At 39.1% G+C, this 21,829-nt stretch overlaps 1 protein-coding gene across 3 annotated transcripts in view; it reads right to left on the reverse strand.

The window, feature by feature from the left end:
• Positions 1–451: 451 nt before the first annotated feature.
• Positions 452–21,829, reverse strand: part of bltp3b (bridge-like lipid transfer protein family member 3B) — a 37,946-nt gene continuing 16,568 nt past the window's right edge. The window contains exons 4-23 of one of the 3 annotated variants that reach the window (XM_073814742.1): positions 21,570–21,661; positions 21,273–21,462; positions 20,893–21,033; positions 20,570–20,740; positions 20,054–20,234; positions 19,893–19,976; positions 19,664–19,810; positions 18,759–18,868; positions 17,299–17,440; positions 17,021–17,214; positions 15,379–16,763; positions 14,447–14,527; positions 13,852–14,000; positions 12,240–12,382; positions 9,720–9,870; positions 9,590–9,628; positions 4,161–4,417; positions 3,971–4,082; positions 3,607–3,767; positions 452–2,367 (exon numbers count right to left, since the gene is read on the reverse strand). In XM_073814742.1, the coding sequence (XP_073670843.1) occupies positions 2,227–2,367; positions 3,607–3,767; positions 3,971–4,082; positions 4,161–4,417; positions 9,590–9,628; positions 9,720–9,870; positions 12,240–12,382; positions 13,852–14,000; positions 14,447–14,527; positions 15,379–16,763; positions 17,021–17,214; positions 17,299–17,440; positions 18,759–18,868; positions 19,664–19,810; positions 19,893–19,976; positions 20,054–20,234; positions 20,570–20,740; positions 20,893–21,033; positions 21,273–21,462; positions 21,570–21,661 (4,071 nt within the window). In that variant the 3' untranslated portion in view covers positions 452–2,226. The remainder of the gene's footprint in view (positions 2,368–3,606; positions 3,768–3,970; positions 4,083–4,160; positions 4,418–9,589; positions 9,629–9,719; positions 9,871–12,239; positions 12,383–13,851; positions 14,001–14,446; positions 14,528–15,378; positions 16,764–17,020; positions 17,215–17,298; positions 17,441–18,758; positions 18,869–19,663; positions 19,811–19,892; positions 19,977–20,053; positions 20,235–20,569; positions 20,741–20,892; positions 21,034–21,272; positions 21,463–21,569; positions 21,662–21,829) is intronic. The other 2 variants (XM_073814744.1, XM_073814743.1) reach the window with 2 other exon arrangements.

The raw sequence follows: 21,829 nt of genomic DNA on the forward strand, positions 1-21,829 counted from the left end.
AATTCATGAGACGGATGCGATTGAGAATGTTTAGAGATGAAGCCAAACAGACCTGAGATAAAGGACACAGATGAAATAAAGACTTTTTTTGGAAACCAAGGGAAAATGTATCTTTAGCAAAGGTGAATCATCCACCAGAAAAAGTCACTGCACACAGTTTGAACATGACACACGATCTAGCTCTCATTCCATACCCATAGATGTCAATACAATCCAGATTCCCACACTTTTAAATCAGTGAATCATCAGAAGGGATGAGAGATGGGAATTTTGTACTGGACCCTATTATAAGTGGACCCTTGGGAGTGGGGGCCACCTACAGTATAATAATAATCATTTTTGTCTCAGGCCTCAAAACTTAAATATATACAATTAGAAGGATTATACTAATTAAAGTTTATTAGTTATCAAGTCATATGTAGCTAAATAAATGTGCATAACACCAGACAGCATAACTTCAGCATTTTATTTCACTTGTCTCATTACATCAGCAGCTTCTGACGGACACACAAAAATAATAATTTTGCTTGATTGAGCTTCATTGTTCATCGTTTGTGCTAAACAGGTAAACCTCCAACACGAAGGGGTGGTCATATTAGACAATTGGGTGGGGGTAATGTGTTATTGGAGGTGTGACTTAGAAGTACAAAAGAAAGCAATTCACAATTTTACGCTTTCTACAATCAGACACTTCTCATCCAGCTATCCGTGCTTCAAATCCAAACATCAGAGAAAAGTTCGGATAGATGCTTGCGGTATGAAGAACACTACACATTCATTTAGAGAACAAAATAAGGAAAATTATCAAATCTGGAGAACGCGTGCAGTCGTAGGCACTTGTAGAAGCTACCGTTTAGACTTTAATCAGGGTAAATGGCATATTTCATTTTATACGAATGAAAACAAGGCTAGGTATTTGCGTGAAACCTACTTTTTTAGTGTGTACATCCATCCCACACAGCCTTATTTGCTGTCGTGTAAAATTAAATAGGGTGTCTGATTAATGTCCCAAAACAGTGCGAGAAAAAGAAACAAGGAGAAGAAAAACTAAAAGAAAGGAAATGCAAAAATTAAGATCAAAATTAATACACATTTCAAATTTTTTTCTGAACGATTGAGCTATTTTATCACATATAAGATGCCATTTCTGGTTAAATTATAACGAAATGAAAAAAGTATTATTAACACAAACTTTTTAAGAGTGATTTCCCACCATGCATTTGTTCTGGGCCATTTTCTCCCAACATCCTTCAACAATTTTTGTGCAGAAATGCTGGTAATCGAAGATCAACATTATGAAAATGCATCATTTACAGATCTCACGTTCATACTAAGTGACATCAAAACAAAACAAACACCTGTGAAATTAATAATTGATCTTATTTGACTGTTGCAGTGCAAAAATACACATCTCGTGGCATGTTTAGTCGCAAATCCTAAACTAAATTCACTTTGCACTGCAAAACCCAACGCATCTCGATCATACGGCACAAGAAAATCGACTCGTGCATTTCCACTTAGCAAAAACTCCTGTAGTGTGTTCATGAACATGATTACGAAAAATATCTTTTTTTTTAGATACTAATATAAGAATGAGATGTAAAAATGTCCCCCCACGCGCTTAAAAAAAACATTCTTGTGTATTACAATTTTTATACTGTATATAAACACAAATTTCTTAAGAGCTAACTAAATAGTCTTTTAAATGAGAACAGTGCAAATGAACGTTTTTAAGACATTCTTCCAAAGATATGACATTCAGAGACTTTGTGTATATAAGACTGTCCTGGGGTCAGAGGTCAAGGGTGGAATGTGCTCCTACACTGCTTGTGAATGGTTAGAGAGTGAAAAAAAGATTGGGTCTATTACTCCTTTACATCTCCCATGATACCTTAGGACGGGGCGTATGTGCACCCCCTTAGACACGGAAGTGACAAAAAAGTGAAAAACAACACCACAAGAGGAAAGTCTGAGCTAATCCACTGTCTGTTCAAAAAGCAGTTTTATTTCTATGTGTGTACGCTATGATAAGTACAATGTTCCTCAGAGCAGAGCCACTGGTCGCAAGGTCGAAGTCTCAGATGAGCCTTAAACCATACACCATCCTCTCCATAGGTCCTTCCAATGCTGTAGAGTTGGGCTTTCCTATGGTGCCGGGCCCCTCCAAGCACACTGCTGCCCCCCGGTGGCAAGTGTCATTCTTGTGCACACCCTCATGCACTGCCACTAGCTGTTGCTGCCCCCGCTGGTGAGTTTGAGAGATTTCAATCGATGCTGGAGAGAGTCTTGCTCCATCTGGGCCTCTGCTAGCGCCATCTTGGCTTTGGAGAGCTCTAGTTTTAAGCATTCATTTTCCTCTATGAGCAGCTGTGTGGATAAAAAAAGATTATTAGGGTGGAAAACAAATTGTTTATGAGTTTGGATGCTTTTACGATGTTGGCTTGAATGATACTTTTCTTTCTTTAAAGGGACACTACACTTTTTTGAAAATATGCTAATTTTCAAGCTCCCCTAGAGTTGAACATTTGATTTTTACAGTTTTGGAATCCATTCAGCTGATCTGCGGGTCTGGTGGTACCACTTTTAGCATAGCTTAGCATAATCCATTGAATCTAATTAGACCATTAGCATTGTGCTAAAAATTAACCAAAGAGTTTTAATATTTTTCCTATTTAAAACTTGACTCTTCTATAGTAACATTGTGTACTAAGAAAAATAAAAGTTGTGATTTTCTAGGCCGATATGGCTAGGAACTATACTCTCATTCTGGCGTAATAATTAAGGACTTTGCTGCCATAACATGGTTGCAGGAGGCAATGATATTACGCAGTGCCTGAAAATAGTTCCCTGCTATTGAAAGTTACCAAGGGGACTATTTTCAGGCGCTGCGTAATATCATTGCGCCTGCTGCAGCAATGTTACGGCAGCAATTTCCTTGATTATAACGCCAGAATGAGAGTATAGTTCTTAGCCATATCGGCCTAGAAAATCGCAACTTAAAATTTTCCGTCGGTCTTAGAACACGATGTAACTACAGAAGAGTCAAGTGTGAAATAGGAAAAATATCGAAACTCTTTGGTTATTTTTTTAGCGCGATGCTAATGGTCTAATCAGATTCAATGGATTATGCTAAGCTATGCTAAAAGTGGTACGCCCAGACCAAGAGATCGGCTGAATGGATTCCAAAACGGTAAAAATCTAATGTTTAACTCTAGGTAAGCTGGAAAATGAGCATATTTTCAAAAAAAGTGGAGTGTCCCTTTAACTATTATTACATGAACTATAAGTAAACCAAGACCAAGATAACAGGAGAAAGCTTCTTAAAGGGACATTTAAGTAAAAAACGATAGTTTTGTGCCATATACAAATTTTTGGAAATGAAAGCTATTTAGTGTGTTCCTCATACAAAGCTATCGCATACTGTATTGTTATCCCTTTAAGATCAGCCCTATTCACATGTATATACAGACTGCCAAATGAACCTCACATTAAGCTGCAATATTTTAATATCGGCTTTATTACATAAATGATGCTGTGATGCGGTTAGGCATCATGCAAAAGTAACATTGTAATAATCCACATAACACTGAATTTTTAAAAAGGTACCTGTTCTCTATTTGAGGGGGTGGGGATTGTGGGTGACAGAGGTGCAGTCTGCGTGGCTTTCGGCTCACTGGCCACACATATGGGAAGTTCAGGGACAGAACTGAGCCTGCTGTCATTCACAGGCCCCGCCTTCTGAAGCTTTGAGTCCGGGGCACGCTCAGCTGTCCAATGGGAGAGAGGGGAAGGGTGCGTTTACAACGTGCACTTAATTTTTCATTTTGAAAATAATTAAAAATACAAGTAAACTTTGAGAGCATTAAGGTAGAGAGAGTGCATGCATGTGCCAGGGGTGTTTAAAGGAAAATAACCAGCTAACAATTACTTCAGGAAAATAATAAGATGATGAAAGGAACATAAATATAACCTTCTCCAATGCTGAATGAACCGTCGTCTTGACGATGGATGAGGAGATCATTAATATGCAGTGCAATGGGCGTGGCCTCTTGCTCTGATGCGTTGTCTCGTGGACCATCATCCTAATTGAAACCCACAAATTAGCACACGTATGCCTAGCATTAAAAATGTATATGCAGCATAAAAATGTAAGCCGGTACCTTCAGGTTTATGTGTGTATCTTTGATAGTGATCTCCATGGGCAGGACCTGGGAGGCGGAGTCATCTTCTAGGAAGAAGGCGAGGTTTCGTAGTGATGTCATGAGAAAGTCAGCACTCAAGGCCTGGACTCGGCACTGAAGGAAGCCATTCTGTTCAGCGAGCGGAGAGTGAACTGCTGCTCCCGGACCGCTCTCCAGCCTCACCTGGACCTCGGGAACTAACAGCACCGTGTTGGGATCTGACCGTGAACCGGAACCTACAGAAGAAAGAGACGATCTGAGACTTTTGTGATCTGATTTTAATACTTGTGCCAAGAGGAATGTTGTTTTCACACGGCTGGTCATGTGACCGCCTGTGATCAGATTTCGAGAGGAAGGTCTCTAAATTTCAAAATGACATGCATGACTCACAAACACACTTGAATTTTAAATAAAGCAACACAATCATGGTGGTGCGAGTAGAAATTACTGATATTTTAGTGGATTGCATGTATTAGGCGAGCAGCGTGTGCTGCTGCTTCTCTTAATCTGTGTCACAAAGACCTATTGCAGCCTATAAGTAAAATGTTTGTGTTGCATTGCTCTCAACTATCACATACATTAATGAAGACCCACGTGATGGAAACTTATTGCACAGCCTTGCAATAATCTTTGTGCAACAAAAAGTACAACGCGTGAATGCGAACACAGTCATGCAGGAAACCACTGGATCACTAATGAGTGAAAGTCAAGGGCCCACTGAACAGAGACTGTGTAAGCAGACAGCAAGCAGGACACAGGAGACGGGTACCGGTCTAAAAATAGATAAATCCAAAACATTGAAACGAAGCATTTAAATTATGCATTGGATCCAAAATGTCAGCGCAACAATGCCTGTGGTAATGAACGGAAATCTCATTGAAATTCATTGCATTTTTTTCCTACAGCAGAGGGCAGAAAGGAGACATCAAATGCAATCTGAGCAGTGCAGTTCGGTGGCCACACAGGGTCTTGAGAAGTCCACATTATCTTTTGTATTTCTTTAGACTAAGTGCATGTACATTAGAAACATCATACTGTATATAGCAGAAACTGATTTCTCTCATATATTCAATTCAGATGCAAAACTTTCTACGTGCATCTGACATGTTTTCTTGCAAATGAGCATTTTTATTAGGTTCTTATGTTTAAGTTTGTAGCAACTCATAATGTAATAACTGCACATAATGTAATAAGTATTACATTATTATTGTAATTAAATGTTCATAATATAAGAATTTTCTCAAAACGTAATCAAATATTGAGCTCATAATGTAGTAAAAAATTACTCTATGAGAAATATCCAATATATTATTATACATCGTAGAGATATGGGGGTGGGCTTATTTCGCTAAGAATAATCATTGATGGATGCCAATTCCCTCCTTAGCAACCAAACAGAGTACCCTAGCAACTGTGGCGTTGAACTGTGACAATTGGTGCAGTGTTGGGTTTTCCAGTGTTGCAGTGTTGGTGGTAATGCATTACAAGTAACGTGCATAACGTAATAATATTACTTTTCTAAAGTAACAAGTAAAGTAAGTTTAAATGTACACATTAATATTTGAGTTACTTTTTCAAAAAAGTAATGCAAGTTACCTTTTAACTCTTTCACCGCCAGCGTTTTTCATGATTTTCACCAAAGTTTAATGCCTTCCAGAAAATGTTCTTCTTTAAATATATAAACATACAATATACCAAATGAAAGAACAGACCCTCTGCTTTCAAAAAAAAAAAAACCCGTTTCATTCTACCTTCAGTGGTTCTTTAACAATCAGCTTTTGAATATGGGTAGGTTTCTGCAAAAACACTACATTTTGAGCAAAAGGCAGAGATAATTCCATTTTTGTGACGGACTTTTCATAGAGATCCCATTCAGAGCGATCTTTAAAACAGACACGGACATACAGCCGCTTGCATAGGGCAATACTTCCGGGTTTAAAAAGTTATCCACCTGGTGGATAATAGCGGTATTGCGGAAAGACAGAAAATCTCGTCATTGGCGGGGAAGCGTTTTCTCTTAATTGACGAGATATCTCGTCAATGGTGGGGAAAGAGTTAGAATTAATTTAATGAAAAAAATTATGTACTGAATTAAACTGAACGTAGTCACATAGAATTAGAGCTCAACATTTTTGTGATGAAATATGCAATTTCTGAATGCAGAACATTTCAGCCAAGAAAAAGTAACGCAAAAGTAACTAAAAAGTAACGTAAGCATTACTTTTAATGAAAAGTAACTAAGTAAGGCAATTCGTTTTTAAGTTTTTTACTTTTCTGGGGAGAAACTTAATATTGTAATTAGGGATTCTCATATCAGTTAATTTTCCCGACCGACAACCGTAGCTTCTAAACCGAACATTAACCGTTAACTGATAAGATTTTAATATGAAATTGTCATTGAGTAAAAATACAGTTGACGGTTGTCTGTGAACTAGTAAAAACAAAACATTTAATTTGAACGTGCAAACAGCAGCCACAGATCAACAACAGAACCAGGATTCATACATTATCAGATATTCACGCAACATTACCTTATTAAAAAGCACGCGATCGGTCCAGTAGATTAATATCCAAAGGACAGATTGTCTCCGTTTCATCTACCACAGTGGTCATTTCTAAAGCAGGACGCTTTTCAGAAAGTTTTGGTTTTGCGTCGTCTTTGGTTTTACGTCGTGCAAACAGCAGCCACAGATCAAAAACAGAACCAGGATTCATACATTATCAGATATTCACCCAACATACCTTGTTAAAAAGCACGCGATCGGTCCAGTGGATTAATATCCAAATGGCAGATTGTCTCCGTTTCATCTACCACAGTGGTCATTTCTAAAGCAGGACGCTTTTCAGAAAGTTTTGGTTTTGCGTCGTCTTTCTCCGTTTGTCCAAAAAGAGCTAGATGTTTATGGTTAGGGTCAGAGGCCATCAGCGAACGTCTGTCCGGATGTGCGCAGACGGACCGCGTCATCTTGCGCGGACACGCGCGCGTCTCCGTTCAGCTTCCAAACACGCATACTAATGATTTCTCATACAAATGATTACTTTATCAGACCGTCAGGGCAGCAATCATTTGTGTCATTTACAGGACATTCACAAATTAAAGATAGAAAAGTGGCGAAATGTCTGTCGGCTCATGACTACACGCACCATGTATTAACAAATATTTTTTATTTTAACTGATAATGTTAATCGGTCATAATTTCTTACCTTCGGTTAACGGTTAAACGGTCAATGTGAACATCCCTAATTGTAATGCATTACTTTTAAAAGTAAGTTTCCCCAACACTGATTGGTGGAAACCAATTCACTCCCTAGCAACCACCCTAAGTATCCTAGGTACCCTAGCAACTGCATAGCAACACACTAGCAACCACCAAGCAACTGCATAGCAACAGTCTAGCAATCACCCCTGGTACCCTAGCAATTGCATAGCAACACCCTAGCAACTGCATGGCAATTACCCAAGGTACCCTAGCAACTGCATAGTAACACCCTATCAACCATATACCACATACCAGCCCAGCAACCACCTCAGGTACCATAGCAACCACCTATCAACCAAACAGAATACCCTAGCAACCGTTTAGCAGGACCTATATCTCTGAATCAGAACAAGAAGAAGTGGGTGCGCCCTTTTGACTCGCGTTAGCAAAAAACGTCCACTTAACATTTTCTTCAGAAAATGGTACATTACTTTTTGTTTATAAAAAAGCCAAATACGCAACTAAATCTTTTATTTCCGACCTGCATACCACGGTAAAAAAATTTTAAGACTTTAAAAATGGATGACAAAAAATAAACCTGCGAAATTAAAGGGTGAGACTTTGAGGATTTGGAAAAAAAACTAAGTATTAAAAAGGTTTGTGGAAATTCGAGACCAACCGGCAAACCAGACAAAATCCAACAGTATGGTCGTGATGTTACATTTATTTATATTGAAAAATAATTACTATACTGAAAACATTGTTTTAAATTATTTGTTGGCATTACCTTATGAACTGCGATTACATTATAAGTTGCCACAGTGTGTTCATAATATAATAAAGTTCTCATACAATAACCTATTCAATTATGTGAAAACTTGCTATTTAAAAAAATATTACATTATGAGCTCAAAATTTTATTACGTTATCAGAAAATTATTACATTATGAACATTTAATTACAATTATAATAATGTGACTTAATGTGTACTTAATACATTATGTGCAGTTATTACATTAGTTTGCAGTAAATGTTTTACAAATGTCACTTTAGTCATTACTCAGGTACTTGACCGACTTTCGCTGCAAAACCCTCTAAGTGCAAGCAAGCTTTTTTTACAAAAATCCACTTCTTTGGACAAAACATAGTAAACAGTAGAAAAAAAAAATCACTAATTATGCAACTAGAAACATTGCAAATAAATTTAAAAGGTCAAAAATAAGAAACTTAACCACACATTAGGGAACCACATTAAGTGGTGCGTGTGGCTGCCACTTTTGTGTTATATTTAGGTCCAAATACTCAAAAACGAACCAAGTTTGAATGTGATCCGCAATTATTTGACATTAGAGATCAAAATCACGGCTGTACTTGTCATTCCTGCATGAACTTCCTGATAAATCCTTTAACAGTTCTGAATAAAACTAGCAAATGCAGCGACTTTCACTGAAGAGTGGAACAAAAAATCTGCCCGGAGAGAAATAAAGTGAAAACTAAAAATGGAGGAAGCCTGAAGATGGACCCTAAACCAGAAGCTAGAAGAATCGGGGTGAAACCAAGTGTGGAAAAGCTCGGAGATTAATCCTCTGAGAAGAGAGAGGCTGTACAATTTCTGAAACGGGCCAGATACATGAGTGTGTGTTCAAAGTCTCCTGAACCAGCAGTTCTGGTAAAGCGGGACCCAGTGGGCTGTGACAGCTGAGAAACGACAGCGTGAAAAGAGAGCAGCTAAAGGTGAAAATGGAGAGATAGTGAGCCGGCGTCAGCAGAGCAGAAAAAGATTCACTGCGGTAAATACACACCACTATGTACACAAACTTATGTAACAGTACGGCTTTATAAAAAGCATACACTCATATTTTCAACTCTTCGGTTGGCTCTTTCTGTTTTTGGAGATGCATGCATCCTGATTTTTCTGGCCTTGCAAATCTAAGCGTGTTGTCTGCACCGCATAAATGGCACTATTGAAAGTCATGGTGCATTTGCACCAAAGTGTCAAGTACCCGTGGATGGTCAACGGAGAATCACATCGATTGCATGTAAAATGTTAAAGCGTGACAAACAAAGACAAAGTATATACCTAAAAGCAGAGGAAACTTGGGGGTGCCTACTTCACACAACTTCAACTCGTGCACTCACAACCACACACAGACATGCCCACAAACACACACATTATGCAAACATATAAAAAACACACACTAGAAATACCTTCACTGCTCTGATTGGCTGTTGTTGAAGGAACTAAACCTGAAGAAATGTGCACAGTGAATATTTTATTTCAGGTGTGATAGCACCACACACACACACACAAACATACACACACGTCAATCAGTCTTACCTAGGCTGCGGTTGCTAAGATACTGCCGCAAACTGACATTGCCGAGCTGATTGGGTCTGATGCGTCCCACCTCGAGAGCTACAGCTGTGTCATCACCCTTCAGATCCAGAGAGCAACAGACCGAATGAACCTTCAGAACAAGAACCGAAACCTGCAAGCAAAACAAACACATTAGGATGATCATCATATAGTTGCTTACTTCTGTCTATAATTAAGCATTTCAAACACATTTTCATAACTTTTTAGAGAATGTATTTATTGCAATTTGTTTATATTTTGCTAAACCCCTGATGACATCATAAGGGAAAAAAACATGTGGAATTGGAAGTGTGGAAAGTTTTGGGAGACGACATTAAAAAGCACAAACCAGAAGGAATAATACCCAACAAATGGAGATGGGATGGGTCTTCACATTACAAATAAATATGTATTTAAATATTTGTGTGCGCATTTTTTATTGCATTTTCCATTTTTTACAACAAACGTAAGCAAGAAAGCATATAAACTCATTTCACTATCTACCCACCCTCCATCCCCTCGTGTGCGCATTTATGAGGTTTAAACAATGTTACCAATGTTATGTATGTGACATTTCTACATTAAAACTGAAAGCTGCAGTTTTGTTGGAAAATCATTTGGAAAAAATGCTTGAAAACTTGCACAGAGACCTCGCATAGGTATTTAAGCCACTAAATATTGACATCAGTACAGCTAAAAACATTTGTGACCCTGGACCACAAAATCAGCCATAAGGGTCAATTTTGTGAAACTGATATTTAATAAAAAAAAGCTTTCCATTGATGCATGGTTTGTTAGGACTGTTTAGCTACCATTGACAAGTTATCTTGTCAATTAAGAGAAAACGTTTCCATGCCAATGACGCTTCCCTGACAAGATTTTACGGTAATCTATCATTTCAAAATTATCTTCTAGATGGCGCTCTTACCCAATTTATGAAAAACTGAAGCATGAGCTAATTTAACAACATTGAAAACTCTGTGTATGTTTTGATCATCATTCTGAATCAGATCTCTAACAAAAGTCCTTTACAAAAAGGCAATTATTTCAGCTTTTCGCTCAAAATTTGGTGTTTTCATTTGATTTATTCCGTGAAGGCATTTGTGAAACTTTTATAAAAATCACAAAATATGCTTGTGGGCAATGTTTTTTAACTCTTTCACCGCCATTGACGAGATATCTCGTCAATTAAGAGAAAACGCTTCCCCGCCAATGACGCGATTTTCCGTCTTTCCGCAATACCGCTATTATCCACCAGGTGGCTTTTTAAACCCGGAAGTATTGCCCTATGGCAATCGGCTGCATGTCCGTGTCTGTTTTAAAGATCGCTCTGAATGGGATCTCTATGAAAAGTCCGTCACAAAAATTTAATTATCTCTGCCTTTTGCTCAAAATGTGGTGTCTTTGCAGAAACCTACCCATATTCAAAAGCTGATTGCAAAAGAACCACTGAAGGTAGGATGAAACGTTTTTTTTTTTTTTTTTTGAAAGCAGAGGGTCTGTTCTTTCATTTGGTATATTTTATGTTTATATATTTAAAGAAGAACATTTTCTGGAAGGTATTAAACTTTGGTAAAAATCAAGAAAAACGCTGGCGCTGGCTGGCAACTTTTTTTAAAAAACGCTGGCGGTGAAAGAGTTAAAGGCTGGCAGGGAATGAGTTCAAATATTTGGCTAAGAAATCTGAAATCAGAGGGTGCAAAAAAAAATATTGAGAAAATCCCTTTTAAATTAGTCCAAATTACGTCCTTAGCAACACACATTACTAATGATAAATACATTTTTATATATTTATGGTACGAAAATGTACAAAATATCCTCATGGATCATGATCTTTACTTAATATCCTATTTGATAATATATGATATATATGATTTTTGGCATAAAATGTATAGTTGGCTATTGCTACAAATATACCTGTGCTACTTATGGCTACTTATGGTTTTGTAGTCCAGGGTTACATTTGGTAAAAATGTTATTTTTTTAATGGCAAGACTGATATTTGCATGAAATAACTCATTTTATTTAATGAATGGTGGTGAGAGATATATCAATCAAACCAATTTTCTGGATATGTAGCAATTTTAAGACCGTATGCGTCAATATGCTGCCAGTATTGTGCCTGGTTGGTAAGTTGACAGATGTGGCTGTTCCACCAACTCTCTGATCCAAAAATCAACCAACAGCTGCATAGATAAATGACACGTTTTGTAATTATTGTGTAAGTTTACCCAAGTTGTAATAATTTGTAAATATCTTATCGCCCATTCAACAACAAAGACAGTAAAGTCCACATCTGTACTATAACAATAAAGATACAAGACAGAGGAACAAGTTGATTGGATTACATTCAGGTGTTTTTTTTAGGGGTGCAAGTTATTTTCAGTTGAGAAATATGTGTGTTTTAGTCTAGGACTATCCTTAAGCCTTGGCTGCGAAACCAAGGGTAAATAATGTTATTGCTTAAGCATAATTGTGGAATAATAGAGAAATGTTTATTACAAGGTCTTTTGTGGGTTCATCGATGCTCTGGGAAGCAGCGCTGATGGCATCAGGTGACTGGGCTTCATCTGCCAGTATCACACTGGCTCCTTCTGAATTTTGTTCACTTAGAGCCTCTTTAAATCCAGAAATTGATACATCATCTATGACAAAATACACACAAGCACAATGTTTAGTAAGAAAGAGACATTTTTAAATAAAACTCACAGACTGAATGAAGATGCAAGGGCAACAAGATTTTATTTGCTAACTCCATTAGCTAACATGAACTAACAATGAACAATACTTCTACAGCATTTATTAATATCAGTTAATATTCATTTTAAAATGTACTAATATTTTTTAAATAAATAAAAATGAACGTTTAACACTGGTTAATGCATAGTTAACTACTGATATTAATAAAGTTAACAACTGATATTAATAAACAAAGATTAATAAATTCTGTCAAAATATATTGCTCATTATGTGTTTTTGCTAGTTGATGCATTAATTAATGTTACCATATAGACATACACAAACATGGAGAAGTCTAGATTATAATTTGTCCATCACTGATGTAAAGACGACATAATGCAAAACAAATCATCTGTGATTGGTCAAGGATTTTAAAGGTGTCCTATTGAAAATGCAATTCAAAAACCTAAACTAAAGAAATGTAAGGGAATGTATTTATAAAAGGGAAACAAAGAGGGCTTCATTAATTGGACAAAACAGGGATAACACAAGCTGATACTATACAGCCACCTTGTGGTCAAACACCAGACACATCTGCAACATCCTGAGATTCAGAAACGATTTTAATGATGATACGAGTTAAATGATTTAACTCTTGGGTCCAGTAGTTTACTCAACTTTAACTATTTTATCAGAAATATACAATAATGTTGCATTTGTTAACATTAGTAAATGCATTACTTTGTTAATATTAATTAATGTCAATACAATGGATCATGTTAGTTCATTAATTCATGTCAACAGTGACAACTTTAGATTTTAATACGTGTTAGTAAATATTGAAATTAACATGAACTAAGATTAATTAATGCTGTAGAATTATTGTTCATTGTTAGTTTATGTTAGCTAATGCATTAACTCATTTTAACAAATATAACCTTATTGAAAAGTATTATCCCACCCCCAAATTTAAATAATTATGCAACTTTATACAAGTAGATTTCTTTATTCAAGTAGATTGCTTTATTCAACCATTAAAATTTGTTTGTTAAAAAATGAAAATATATTATTTTGATTCGTCGTTCATTTTATTACATGCAAACTCCACTACTCCAACTGTTAAAGCAGTTTGTGTTGAATGCACATTTATGTCATGCACACAAACCTTATGGTGACGATAAACACACATAATTCATTAAAAAAACAACTCTAAATACCACTGATATTTAAGAGACAAGAACAAAAGCATACATAAAGCACAAAAAACCCCACCAAAAAACGTATGCTGTTTAATAATATCAACCACATGATTGTATATGCTGCAATGCATGCTGGAAACTTTTATGCCCTTGTTTATAACAAAATAATTTTGTTAGCCAAAATTTACTTCTACTAAACAAAATAAGTTACTTTTACAGTGTAAAAAATGGTGTACCTCTCTCGAGTAGGCTGTAGGTGTCACAGTCCTCCATCAAGTAGCTGTCTATGGAAACATCATCCAGAGACTGTAGTGAGGGACTCTTCTTCATGTTCTTATAGGTGACCGAGAAACTCGACTGAGATTTGCCCTGCATCAAACGGCCACTGCAGAGTCCACACACAAACACATAGCAGAAAACAGTGAGTGTGACAGAGCATGGATTTATTAGTACATACTAGCAAAAGAACACAGTTAAAGAGAGAGAATGAAAGTGAAAGTGAGAGTGAGAGTGAGAGTGAGAGTGAGAGTGAGAGAGAGAGAGAGAGAGAGAGAGAGAGAGAGAGAGAGAGACAGAGAGAGAGAGAGAGACAGAGAGAGAGAGAGAGAGAGAGAGAGAGGTGCAAGAAATTTTTTCTTTCAATGCTGGTACAATTAAACACCGGCGGACTATAACTGTACCCGAAAAATGCAAATGTCCAAACATAAAGTTAACTTTAAAATGCTAATAGGGACAAGCTAAAGTGAAATGATCACAATCACAACAGCAAAATATGCTCCACTGACATCTCACAGGCACGAATGGCACAGAATCCTAGAGAGGGTTTCTTACATGTTGGACATGGAATATAAGGAGGTAGACCTGCTGTGCGTGGAGGTTAAGAGGTCAGTGACCACAGATAAACTGCCTTTCCTTCAGGAGAGAGATTGAGACAGATACACACTCAGAAGTCACATTCAAAAAAAATAGGAAACAGAAGGGGTTGTGCATTTGGTTATAAAACCAAAAAAAAGCACTAATAAAACAAAAATAGCATTTTTACATATTTGTGTTTTATACAAATCTGAGCTGAATGTTCACTTCTCTTTTTGGTCCCCCTTTTAATATTTGTGTTATAATCTAAATTCAAGAAACATTAACAGGAAAAATATGAAAGAACCTTCATTTTTAGTTGAACTATTCCTTACGTTTTTATTGGTTTAAGGCAGGGGTGTCCAAACTACAGAGTTTAGCTGAAACCTGCCTAAAAGTTTGTGGTCTGCCTAGTCCGACCTTGATTAGCTGAATCAGGTGAGTTTAATTAAGGTTGTAGCAAAACTCTGCACAGACACCGGCCCTCCTGGAGCAGGATTAGACACCCCTAGTTTAAGTGGCTGATAAGAATTACCCCCAAATTTATTGTGCATGAAAAGCTCATCAGCCATCCTAAATAACTTTGCCAAATAACAAAATTTGATATAGGCACATCTCTTAATTTAATAATGGCTTTAATAATTTTGCAAAACTCTCACGTTAGTAAAATCTACAACTACTCTCTAGCAATCCCATCTAAGGTCAACAAAAATGTCCAACTTGTCACTTTTAGTGCCCTTGAAAGTCTCTTTTTGGCATCAAACATGCACATAACATTCCATCTTCAGAATATCCGAATAGAATAGACTGTAGTCTGCTATCCCGCAGTCCTTTACCCATTTTAAAACATGATCACACACCTCCAAATGCATTACCATTATTTCAAAACAAAAGAGGGGATGATGGCATACCTGGATATGGACTGAGGAAGCTTGCTTCCCTGACTCCTGTCATTCCATTCTCTGGATGAAGTGTCGGAAAGAGGATCCACTACCGCACTTCCACCTTGTGAAGATTGTAAGGGTTCATAGTGTTGCCCTTTGGCTTCAATTCTGCCCCCGTCCCCATTAAGAGTTCCTTCTCTCGAATCCTTTTTCTCCTCTGCGCCCACCCTCCCTCCGGATGCTATGCTGCTCCTCTCATCCAAAGACCCCTTTCTCAGAGCAGTCGAGGCAGATGAGGACGCAAGGAGAGGAGATGTATTAAGGGCGTGTGTACCTGATTCTGTACCTGTACACAGTAAATGATCCACAGATCCTTGAGCTGAGAGTCTGTCAGCCCCCTCTCCCCCTTCACTTCCTGCCTCAAGAGTGGCTCTGCTCTCTGATGGGGAAATATCAGAATTCAAGGGACTTACGCTTGAGTCCGGTTCAGGAATGGGCTTAAGGAGAAGAGCGACTTCTGCACTTTTCATGAGCACTCCTACACAGGCACTAAGGGGTTGGCCTGGGCCCTGAATATTGGAGCCGTACTGCTCCAGATCTTGTTGTAAAGTGCGCTGTAGTGATTTCACAGCATTCTGCAGTCTGAGCAGGAACACATACTGCCCGTGGCTCACCTGAGCACTTAGGTGCTTCTGAAGGTACACCAGCACCTGCAAGTCTACTTCACTTGCCGGGGATGAGGAAGATGCAAGGGAGACAGATGAAGAGTGGCTGCATAGGCCGTCAAGAGAGTGGGGTTTGTGGAGGCCATTGCTCGGTGTGTTGCTAGGGGATGCATCAGTGCTGTAGTAGTCCTTCAGAAGCTTCTTCCTCTGTAACCGAGTGGCTATCTCAGCTGACTCACTTCGGGTCAACTTCCCTGACCCGACACCGGCTTTGAGCTTCTCGTAGTATTGGGCACAACGGGCAGGCTTGCACACCCAAAGAGTGAGAGGGAAGGAGTCCACACAAGGTGTCGGGCGACCTCTCCCACTACGGGAGAGTTCATAGTCCACCCAGAACTGAGAAAAGTTTATGGCCCACAAGTCAGTGGCCGCTGGTGTTTTGAGGGCTTTGGTAGAGAGAGAGGGCGAGGCGAGACCGCGATACACGTCATGAACGCGTGTGTCCTGCTCATGTGCGTGACGCTGGAAGACAGAGTGCAACACGGGGAATGAGTTTCCGGCACGAGGAAAAGAAGGAGATGAAGAGTTAAAGAAGGGTTGCTCTTTGAACGCCTGCAAAAGGGATTCCAGACTAGACCGAGTGCAGCCGGAGGAATGTCGAGTGTTTGTGGCTACCATCTCTGAGGTTTGCACAGACAAGGAGCGAGGCTGGTCGGGTTGAGTCTTTTGATCTGCAGGGATCACCAGCTTCAGACACAAAAACAGATTTATAGATTTATTGAAGTTGACAAACATAGCAAATAATCTTACGATTTATTGTCCCAGCCCTTTTTTTCAAGAGATCCTTATGAAAAAATTACACAATGCTCCTTTAAAATGAGACAACAATGGAATTTTTAACATACTTGAAATGCCTAAAATGCTTTTTACGTAGTAAGCTTGCTAGATTTTGAGACACCTTGCATATCTGACAAAAGTGTGAAAGCTTATTTGTCATTTCACACCTTCAGCATGAGTCCATCCACTCTGATGTCCACATGCTCTTCTGGCTTCTGAGAGTCGTTGAGTTTGTACAGTTCCATGAACTGATCCAGATTCTGCCGAAGGTCCAACGCAAACAGATTGAGCCAAATGAGACTGCGAGAGTCAAGAACCAGTTGCAGAGCGTTCAATTGCACGTACAGATTGGGACAAGGAACTGCAGGAAAGAGTTTGTTCAGAGCATTCAATTACAAATTCAATATAGGTTAAGTAAATACGAGTTTGAAGCTAGCTATCTTACTGGGATAGTCTTTGCCATCTGGAAAGTAGTACTCTGTGAACTCGGCGTGGATGGCGGGCATCTCTTGAGGGAGGTAGAGAGATTTCTTATTGCAGGAAATCATGCTTTGAGGACTGGAGCGTGACTGGTCTGCCGTAGATACCTTTAATATAGCAGTACAATAGACTCTCTAAAAATACACTTACGCAACAAAACAGGCTGTACAGGTTTAGCAATTGTAATCTACATTATATGACAAGAATGTACAAAATAGCATTTGTGCTGTGAAAATCACAGTTATGTTAATCCGTTTACAAGAAACTCACTTCATGCTAGGGCTGTGCAAGAAAATCGCCAAGTTATGGTATTATCAAGTTTTGGTAATATATCAGTAGTTTTTTTCCCAGCAGTATATGGGATGAAACAATACAGTCTATATCAGTATTATCTGATATGACCATACGTCCTTTGCAGAAGAAGCTCTGACAGAAATATAAACATAAGCCAAATGTAGCATCTATTTAATTATATATCTATGGTCAATGTGGTGAGAGAGTGGAGGTTGGGACTAATTTACATATTTATATCTATGGTCTGAGCTGTGCGATTGAGTAGAGGCATTTTTCTTTGTGTATGAAGTTTTGGTAATGAGTTACTCACATAATTTCTGCATGAAGTAGGGCTGTGCAAAAAAAATCGCCTGAGATTCTCATGCGTGTTTCATCAGTAATGCCGGTTCTTTGTTTTGTAGAACCGGCTTTTAGATAGAGCGGCATTTACTACCCAGAGCCGTAGTTCACAGAGAAGCAAAATCGCATAGTTTATCAGAGTTGTTTTTCCCCTGATTATGAACGCGATTCTGCATAGCTTCTCTGTAAAATACGTCTCTGCGTAGTAAATGCCGCTCCATCTGAAAGCAGGTGATGGCGATTTACTACTAATCAAGGAACCGGCTTTACTGATGAAACAGAGCCTCTACTCAATCGCACAGCTCAGACCATAGATATAAATATGCAAATTAGTCCCCACCTCAACTCTATCACCACACTGGCCATGATATATAAGTAAATAGATGCTACATTTGGCTTGTGTGTACATTTCTGACAGAGCTTCTGCTATAGACGGTTATTTCATCCCACATATTGCTGAAAAAAAAAACGACAGATATTTTACCAAAACTTGAAATACCGCAAAATCATTCACTGTTCAATACAAAGCTGAAGTTGCCAAAGTTACACTTTAAGCTTAACAGGATTTACAGTTTTAAGCCCTTAGGAACAACAGCCCAAATTTTTTTTTGTAAGCGGCTACAATTGTAAGCACAACACTGTAGCCGCATGTTTTGCTTTTCTCCAATGGTTTACAATATTTTTCCGTGGTAAAATATTACGCCACAAAAAAAGTTAACTTTCAATACAACATGATCCAGTCTGGAAAGTCCAAGCATTAATTCAGCAGCGTGTGTGCTTTTCCACACTGACCTGATAGATGCTGAAATCTGCCATCCGCAGCACGATCGAACTTGACATGAGTTGCGTTTTGGGTGCAGGTGGGGGCGTGAAGGTACTGCTAGAGCTGGTGGAGATCTTACCTGTAAAAGACACATTTGCACACGCTCAGCCATCACAAGTACAACCTCAGCCATGTGTGTGTGTGGCACCTCAAACGCACACCAGAGGTACCTGTCTCCAGACACCAGCAGCAGTTGGCCGTGGGGGAGAGCGGCCACAAGCCATCTGGGCCTGAGTCCAGCTCCCTAACCATTATCCCTCCACCACCCAGTGCGTCTAAGACAATCGACTGATGGACTGAGAACACAGAACCCATTACGCAAAACCTCTCAAACTAGGACAGGTGTTGCCTGCTGCCAGTACACACACACTTAAAACACATTCGGAGGACTAAAAGCCACGATGACAGATGTTCGTATACATCAGTCGGAGTGATGTACCGTGACACTTTAGCTAAAGGCCCTTATACAAAGATTTTGCAACACTCTCAGGGGCCACAGAAAAACAGTGTAGCCATGGCAACCATAGTGACAGCTTCACACGGCATGGCCACGGACTGTCCACTGTGCCCTGAATTGGTAACTTTCCATAGTATTTTTATCCGTCATGTTTACAAAGTATTATTCTGGTACAATGCATATCCGATAAATAGTGGCTTCCTGTCTAAGTGGCCAGAATAAACTGCAGACTTGCCATTAGTCAAAAATCTGGTTATACTCCACTACAGCAACCATAGCATTGAAACGTGAAATACCTGTGGCATCTAAAAGTGCCCTCCAGCCTTTGTAAAAAGAGCCTTTACAATAAAGTGTCACAAATTTTAATGACGATACATAAATCTTTTAAATGACATGCAACTGTAAAGAAGATCTCACCATGCTGAGGGGAGCTCTGGGATTGGCCGCTGACAGCGTTTTTAAGCATGTCCACGTTTGTCTTAAACTCATCCAGGAGAGAGCGAGCCCAGGTCTCACGGGCCTTTGTGGCTTCCCCGTAATGCATCCAATGCAGACAGCTCTCACCTGATGACAGAGAGATGTGGCATCACCTTACCCGAAATCTTCCTGGTTATCTAAGGAAGTATCTAATGTGTTTAAAGCCTACCAGCTTTGTGGAAGGGGTAGTAGTCTAGTGTTATGGAACTGAAGGACAACTGCATGGCCCCGCCATCAAATCTTTTATTAATTCCTGAAGAGAGAAAAAAAATTTTTGCAGACACACTCACTTTGGTGATAACAGTATGTTAAGGTGTGGGCATGTGGTACCTCTGTCCTTGGCATTGGTGTCGTCGCAGATGTGCAGGTCAAGGTGCGTGATCTGAAGGTGGTGAGATGTCTCCCGAACGTCATAGTCACTGAACAGCCGCGCCATGGAGGCGCTTTGATCTGCTGTGGCTGAAGTCTGCTGTGTGCGCACCTGCTGGGCTGAAGGGGGTGCTGGTGTTACCTAAAACACAAAGGGTGAAATTAAGGATGCGAGGATACCAATATTTGATTATTTAGAATGACATTGACCGATAATGATGGATACCAATAGTTTAGCTTTTGCGCATTGCTTTAAATTATTATGAAATCTTAAAAGTGCAGAGTGGCTATGTTTACATTCAAATGACATTGTGAAACAGAAAATAATTGTTTTGGTTAGACAATATAGTGACGGAGGAAACATGAAGAAAGGAAGTAAAGCTAAAAGTAAAAATTTAAAACAGGATGTGTGAAGATCTGCAACAGGTGTCAGAGTTGTGAAAGAGGAAATAGATGCTCTCGCATACACACACAAACCTGTGTGGTGTCAGGGGCCATGCTTTTCCTCTGTGCAGCCGATTTCTCCATGACTTCGCTGAGGGACTTGGCATACTGCACCATGGCCTTGAGCTGAGAGTCAGTCAGAACCCACAGCAGGTCATCCAGGATCAGAATCAGCTTGGAGGCCACAACATTACAATCTTTCATCTGACCAAAACGCAAAGACAAGCCACATATTCTTCATATTATAAACATAAAGGAATATTTTAAGTAACTTAAACTGTTAACCTATGTTAACCTAAGTATAAACTGGACTTAAGAAGTCGTGAGAGTCAATGACATCTGTATTATGTCCTCACCCTTCTCTTTAAAGTGACTCTGATCTTTGATTGGTTGGTGATGAGGCGTATAGGGGCGCTGACGACCTCATGTTCTGCACTCTGGATTGCGTCCGCTTCGATTCTGATCATCTGCCAGCTGACTTCCTTAAATGTCAGGATCTGAAACGCATCACTCGGTTACCATAGAAACAAACCTTTCACAACCCACCATAAAACTATAAAGGTATATTCACACATAAAAATTTAAATGTATGCATTTCGCAGACGCTTTTATCCAAAGCGACATGCATTACAAGGTATACAATTTTTATCAGCATGTGTGCTCCCTGGGTTCGAACCCATGACCTTTTGCGATGCTAACGCAATGCTCTACCACTGAGCTATTATTTTGTACGTACTTCTCCACGAGTGGGGTCAAGGATCCGCGTGTATCGTAGGTCAGCGGTGGACCAGCTGGTGTTGACGCTGTAGACCTGGAGCTGCGAAAGCTCAAAGGAGGCGTTGAAGGCTTTGGCGCTGATCCGAATCACTATGGAGTTTATTGAAAGAGAGATGCCCTCCACTACTTTCTCTGCAAAACCATATTCACTGAAAAAGAGAGAGACAGAACAGAGATTTAAGAAATGCTACAATAAGTTGTCGTGAAGCAGCACATGGTGAGTAGGATCCAAAAGGGCCAATCAACTGAAACTGACCTTTGACCCGAGGCTGTTGCTATGGGTGACGGACCATTGGGAGGGCGGGGCTCATCACAGGTGCTCATCTCCATGATAACTTTGTCCAAAGACTGAAATACATGATTTACATCAATACATGCATCAGCCTGAATTCACAGCCGTAACTTACGTTGTTAGTAACCATGTCTGAAATGATTATTAATAAAAATATGACACAAAATACAAATATAGATTTAGTTATTGTGACCCAATTCAAAATAAAAACACAGCATACTTTC

The sequence above is a fragment of the Paramisgurnus dabryanus genome, chromosome 1, assembly GCF_030506205.2.
Source record: "Paramisgurnus dabryanus chromosome 1, PD_genome_1.1, whole genome shotgun sequence".
Taxonomy (NCBI): Eukaryota; Metazoa; Chordata; class Actinopteri; order Cypriniformes; family Cobitidae; genus Paramisgurnus; species Paramisgurnus dabryanus.